Source organism: Myodes glareolus, chromosome 18 (assembly GCF_982192425.1).
Source record: "Myodes glareolus chromosome 18, mMyoGla1.1, whole genome shotgun sequence".
In the NCBI taxonomy this organism is placed as follows: Eukaryota; Metazoa; Chordata; class Mammalia; order Rodentia; family Cricetidae; genus Myodes; species Myodes glareolus.
The window spans coordinates 53,095,529-53,101,439 of NC_142043.1; the positions used below are offsets into that span (position 1 = coordinate 53,095,529).

The following is a 5,911-nucleotide window of genomic DNA, read 5'->3' on the forward strand; positions in this document are numbered from 1 at the left end:
TAATTTTTAACATGCCTTTATTTCCCATAAGTACACAAATTTTACTCAGAAACGTAAACACCCCTGCATTTAAAACTTGGGTATCATTAACAAATTTTCTTTCTTTGACAGCAGAAACCTCAGTGCAACAGACCAATGCGCATTTGGAACATCTGGATTCTGTGTGACCCTAAGCTCTGAATTCAGGACTGCAGGTCTAGGAGTAAATGCTGTCAGGATAGCTGAACAACAGCAGAGGTCTGAAGTGGGAATGCATTGCTTCTCTGCTGGGTGGGAGAGTTAAAACAGGACTTATCTGCAGTTGGAGTGGACAAGTCCTCCCCAGATACCAAAATCGAGGAACCTACAAGACGAGGCAAAGGGGGAATAAAAGATGTACATGTTGATAGTGAGACTCTAGTCATGTTAAAAAGTCAGAGAGTTCACTCTTACTGATAAAACACATTACTTAAAAGGCAGGCTTTTTCATTTAATCAGCAGCATTTGGTATTAAACCCATCAGTTCTCAAGAGTAGGAAGGTACAAACAATCTTACATCAATATAACTGATCACTGATACAACTACGGTATTTAAAAGTTTGAGTATTTAGACAGACAGACAGTTTCTCATCCATGAGCTGCAGTTATTGCATTTATTATTCATCAGAAAAGTTAATTGACTAACACCATTGTGCTCATTGGTGTTCCCAGAGGGAAGAAGGTAACTTTTGTCCCCGTGTCTAGACCACATTCTATCGTTAGACCTGTATGAAAACACAATGGCAGCAGTCACAGCTAATAGTTTATGCATAGAAGTGCACATGTTGTCTTAGTAATGAGCAGATTCTTTCCATGGTGGCTCATGAAAACACGTTACACTGTTTTCACCGTAAGTTTCCTCAATGTATTAGGGAAACGACAGTGCCACTGTTCTTACTGAACGCATAGGAAACAGAGTATTGCTGTGTTAGCCCAGAACCATCTCAGTTATTCTTTTGAAAAGCACCTTAGGTTTTTTTCTTTCCAAATTGCTTATAATAAACCTTGAACACCCCCTTCCATTTTTGCAATAAAGGCCTTCATAATAATTTTTATTATTAGCCTAGTTCCAGGCTAGGTTTCTACATGCTAGTTTAAAGTACCTCCAAGTATGCTGTAACAAACACATGACTCTCAATGATTTTTGTAAAAGAATCAACTTTTGCTACAATTCAAAAACTGTATGTGGCTGAAAACTACACTCACTGCTGGTCTACGAAAAACAATGTTGTCAAGTTTAAAACCATCACTTGCTATCTAGATTTTCAAATGAATGGCTCAAAGAGCTGCTTCACAGGGATCCAAAGTCATTTTAAGTATCACGATGGGAAGCAACTTGAACTCCAGGAGCCCTGGTGGAAGGTGGAAGTGCTTGGTGCAGGATCTGTGTCAGAGTTCCAACAGGTTTTCTCTGATCTGTTGTTTTCATTTTTATTAAAACAAAACAAAAAAACCCACAAGTCACACCATCAATAATTTGCTTTTTCGGACCACTTTAATGACTGGGAACAAGCACCCTGTAAGCCTGGGTCTGTGTAACCTAGATACATGGAGTCAAAAGCAGTTTCCCTACCAGGTCGACGAACACTAGCTACCCTTGATAGTTAAGTCTCCATCTATTGCAGATATTAAAATTCTGTTGCCTGAGCAATCAAGAGGGCTTAGAAGACAGCTGGACACGTTTAATTTCTATAGTTTGTCTTTATGAAAAGGCCTGTGATAAAAAGGAACCCTATAAATAGTAAGAAGGGAAAACCAGTGCTCCACGGTCAAATGTTAGGGTGCCAACACATTTAGTAAACAAGGTAAAGAAAGGTACCCAGGGGGTGTTAATGCTGCAGGCAGCTGCTAGTGTGTGCTCCGAGAGTTGGTGCACACAGGTCTAATCACCACTCTCGGTGCTCTAAAATGGCTAAATTCTCCATTATCTACCCCATGTATCCATTACACAGCTCTGTATATATATCTATACACACACACACACAAACATACATATACACACTTATGTTAGTGTCTCAGGTACTCAAGGATCCTCTCAAATTCACTATGTAGCCAAGTCTGACCTTTAACTTCTGATCCTCCTGCCTCCACTTCCTAATCGCTGGAGTTACAGGTGTGTGCCACACTTGGTTTATGTACTGCTGAGGACTGAGGTGAGGGCTTCTTGCCTGCTTGGCAGGCAGCCTACATCCAGAGCCACTCCCAGGGTATTGCAGGCCTTCTACCTCTTCCTACAGGAAGGGACATCAGTAGCCAACAGTGGCTCTTGTTTAAGGGAGGGCTAGGATATGACCAGCAGCAACACAGCTGCAACTACAGTCCTCTGCAGGGTTCCTGGGAGAATACAAAAAATGGTCAGAGTATCTGCCTCCACTTTTACAGGAAGATGCTGGAAGTAAATTGTATGGATTTCAACAGGTGGCGATGGGTTTTACATTCAGTTATTTGGAAGCAATTCAGCTCCTGACTCTACTGTATCGTCTTTGAAGAACATTAAGAAAAAAGTCACTTGAGGATAATATAGTCTTTGCTTTAAAAGTGAATCCCCACCAACAGAACTGTTTTAATGACAGTTCTGGAGACTCAAGGGGAAGGTGACCTCAGGGAATTCACACATGTGAATCTTACTAAAAGGTACCTGAGAACACCAAATGTGGCTAGTAGGCCGGGGAGGACAGAACTTTGTCTTCCAAGAGAGTGAACCGCAGTGCTGGGAAGATGTCTTTTCAGATCTACTCACTTTAGAAACTCGGTTTTGTATTTTTGCTTGTTTTTGTTTTGTTAAAGCCCAACTAACGGCTTTAACAATTCAAGGTCATGCACGATCAGCAATAAATTATTAAGGAGCAAAAGGTCCTTTGGGAAGAAGAGAAAACAAATCTTAGTCACCGAAGGGAGCAGGGGTTCAAAATATTTAGTGTATTTTGTAGAGCATGAGAAACAAGAATATTTTCATTATGGCTTTAGGATGGAAGCGCTTTAGGGTCCCCTGCCCCACTCCCTTAAATCAAAGCCTTGGTGGCAGCAACAGTACCAGGAAGCGACCTAGCCTCCCGTCCACCCGCCCCCATAACCGTGCCCGGTGGCTGTACTCCAGTGGGCCGTACTCCCCAAGGTTGTCCAAGATGAGGCGCTGGTTAGTCCAGTAGATCCATCGCTCAGGAGAGGGGACAGAGAGAGGAGCCCTTATGGTAGGTCGCGGGCAGCCAGGCCTTTCTCGAGCCAGGCAGGGCACAACTTTGGCCCACCGTCCCAGGTAGCGGGTGCTTCAAGGCAGAACCTTGGGGCCTGGGTAAGGTTCTCCCTCGCACCAGAAGTCATCGGCCTGTGGGGTCTCCAGAAGCCACACTTCTCGGGGAAGGTCGCAGGCAGAGCTGGAGGCCTCCTTGGGTCTGATGGGCTCCAGTACACGGTAATAGTGGCAGTCCCGGCCGTCGTCCGGGTCGTAGGGTGGGGCCAGGATGTCCAGGAAGGCGGCTGGCCCGTCCACCGCATCAATCTGGTGCAGGTTGTCCCGGTGTGGCGTGAGCATGCAGGGCCCGCTGGCCTCGGTGTACTCGGCTCGGGAGCGCAGCACGCCCGGCCGCACGGCCTCCCGCTCCCGGGGCTGCAGCGGTGGCTCGAACTGCTGCTCAGGCGGTGGCGCCCGTGGCCCCGAACCCGTGTCCACCTTGTCCATGCAGCTGATGCGTACCTTGCCGTAGAGCACCTTGAGCATGCCGTGCATGCCCGGGTGGTCGTGCAGCGGGATGCACGTGCCGCTCTTGAGCAGGAAGACGCCCAGGCTGAAGCCGTCGGTCTCGTAGATGTGCATGTAGGTGACCGGCGGGAGGTTGCGCGGCAGCGGCTGCGGCAGCGCCTTCCGCGGCGCGATGTTGAGGTCCTCGGCGCGCACCTGCGTCAGCAGTGTCTTCAGCTGGTTCATGTTCTCGGGGAAGCCCGGCGCCGGAGCTTCGGAGCCCCCGGCGCCGCCGCGGAAGGTGAGGCACGCCTGGCGAGCGATGCGCTGGATCAGGGAGGCCATGTTGTCACGGGGCATGCTTGGCGCTTCCTGCGCGGCTCGCGGCCGGCCCGTTCCGCCTCTGCGCCGCCCCTTGCGGTCCCCGGCGGCCGCCACGGCTGCCCGCAGCCCCGCGCCAGGCGGGGAGACCCCGCAACCACCGGCCGGGGGGGCGCGCGGGGCCGCCTTGCACCGTCGCCCCGCTAGCGCGCCAACGGCCGGGCGCTTGCCCGCCCGCGAAAGCGAGTGCGCACGCGCACGGCCGCGGTCGGCACTCACGTTCCGGGCACAGGTAGACGCCGCGCGAGCCGTGCCAGGCGCTGCCTCATGCGCGGAGCTCCATTCACGCGGCCCGCACCAACGACGACAGCCGGGCGGCGGCGGGCGCGCCGCTGGGCACGCTGGGATTTGTAGTCCGCGGCTGCGCCTGCGCGCCGCGCGAACTCACTCTGCCGAGCCGGGAAACTAGGACTCTTAAGACTTGGCGGAAAGCTGGCCACTCGCTCTCCAGAGCCGTAGGGTGTTTTCTTGTTTGCAAGAATTTAACGATTCTGCGAGAGATACAGCCCTCTAACTACAACTCCCGGGATGCCCGCGGGCGGGGTGACGCACTTCCGGCAGCTGTCCGGGCTTCGCGGTGGAGGCGTTTCGCCGCTGGGAGAAACTGAGCTAGAGGGTTTTTAACCTTCTGGTGCCGCTAGGGCCTACAGGGTCATTCAGGGTCACCTTTGACCCTTGCCCCCTGGGAACGAGGCTGCGGGGTCAACCTCAGCTGCTCGTTGACCGCGCTGTATCCGCCGCGGAGGTTCGGGGATGGCGCTTCTGTACTTTTCGGATTCTTAGGAGGTCAAGCGGTCTCCCTGCACAGCTGGGCCCAGCTGCTGTTTGCCCTGGGGCCTGATGACGCTGCTTCTTGACTCCCTGATGGCGGGGAGACTTCCAGAAGCCGTTTGCTAAGGCCAGGGTTCCCTAGACCAGTGGTTATCTATCTCGGGAGCGCCCGAGAAGCACCAGTTGAGGAGGAAAGGATTTTTTTTTTTTTTTTTTGTCTGTAGATTGATCACTGTCATCAAGAGATGAAGTCTCTGGTGCCATGCAACCATCGGGCCAGCTTTTGAAGTTACTTCACCGCTGAGTGATGAATTATAGTCTCTGGACTTTTGACAGACGTAGGTGGTGGCTGGAAAAAGGGAAACACTAGATACCACGAATTAAAACCTTTATCCCGAGTTTGGGGGGGTCTTCTTAGATTTTCAAAGCTAAACACGGGTGCCTTGTACATTTTGTAACTGCAGTGGCTTAGAAAAATCCTCTCCAGTTAAACAGGCATTTGTTTTTCAAAGTGAGTCATGTAACCTAGCCAATAAGTACAATATAGCAGGTACCTTGTTAAGTACATTAAATAGTGAATGTTATCCTAGTTGACCCTCAGAGAAACTCTGACGAAGAACGCACTAACGTTATTCTCCTCCTGTACACGGGGCAATATGCTGGGGCTGCACATGCAAAAGTGCTGTAAGTGCAGCTGAACTAAGCACAGTTTGAATTGGTGTAAATGGAACCAGGGGAACGCAAGCCCGTGTATTCTGTTGCTTACCAGCTGCGCGTCTTTCGACACATCCTACCTTTTCGTGTCCTCAGTTTGTTCATTCACAGAATGCTGGTTCGGGTGTAGCCAGACTTCTGAACCACATTTTTTTTCCTTTCTTCATCGAAAGCCCCCGATTAGTTTAAAAGGTGATTCTAGAAGTTGCACTTCAGGGCTTCTGATTCAGGAGCACTGGAGTGAAGGATAGAATGCTGGTTGGGGGAATGCTCTCTGAAATAGCTCTAGATTCGGCACCATTTGGGGGTCACTGGGAGGTCTGTAAATAATGAGCCAACTTGTAACAG

The 5,911-nt window shown here is 50.2% G+C and overlaps 1 protein-coding gene across 1 annotated transcript; it reads right to left on the reverse strand.

Moving 5' to 3' along the window:
- Ado (2-aminoethanethiol dioxygenase) lies at window positions 1-4,385 on the reverse strand. Its single transcript, XM_048451575.3, has one exon. The coding sequence runs from the start codon at window positions 4,055-4,057 to the stop codon at window positions 3,287-3,289; it is 771 nt and encodes a 256-aa protein (XP_048307532.1). The 5' UTR covers window positions 4,058-4,385; the 3' UTR covers window positions 1-3,286.
- Window positions 4,386-5,911: the final 1,526 nt, after the last annotated feature.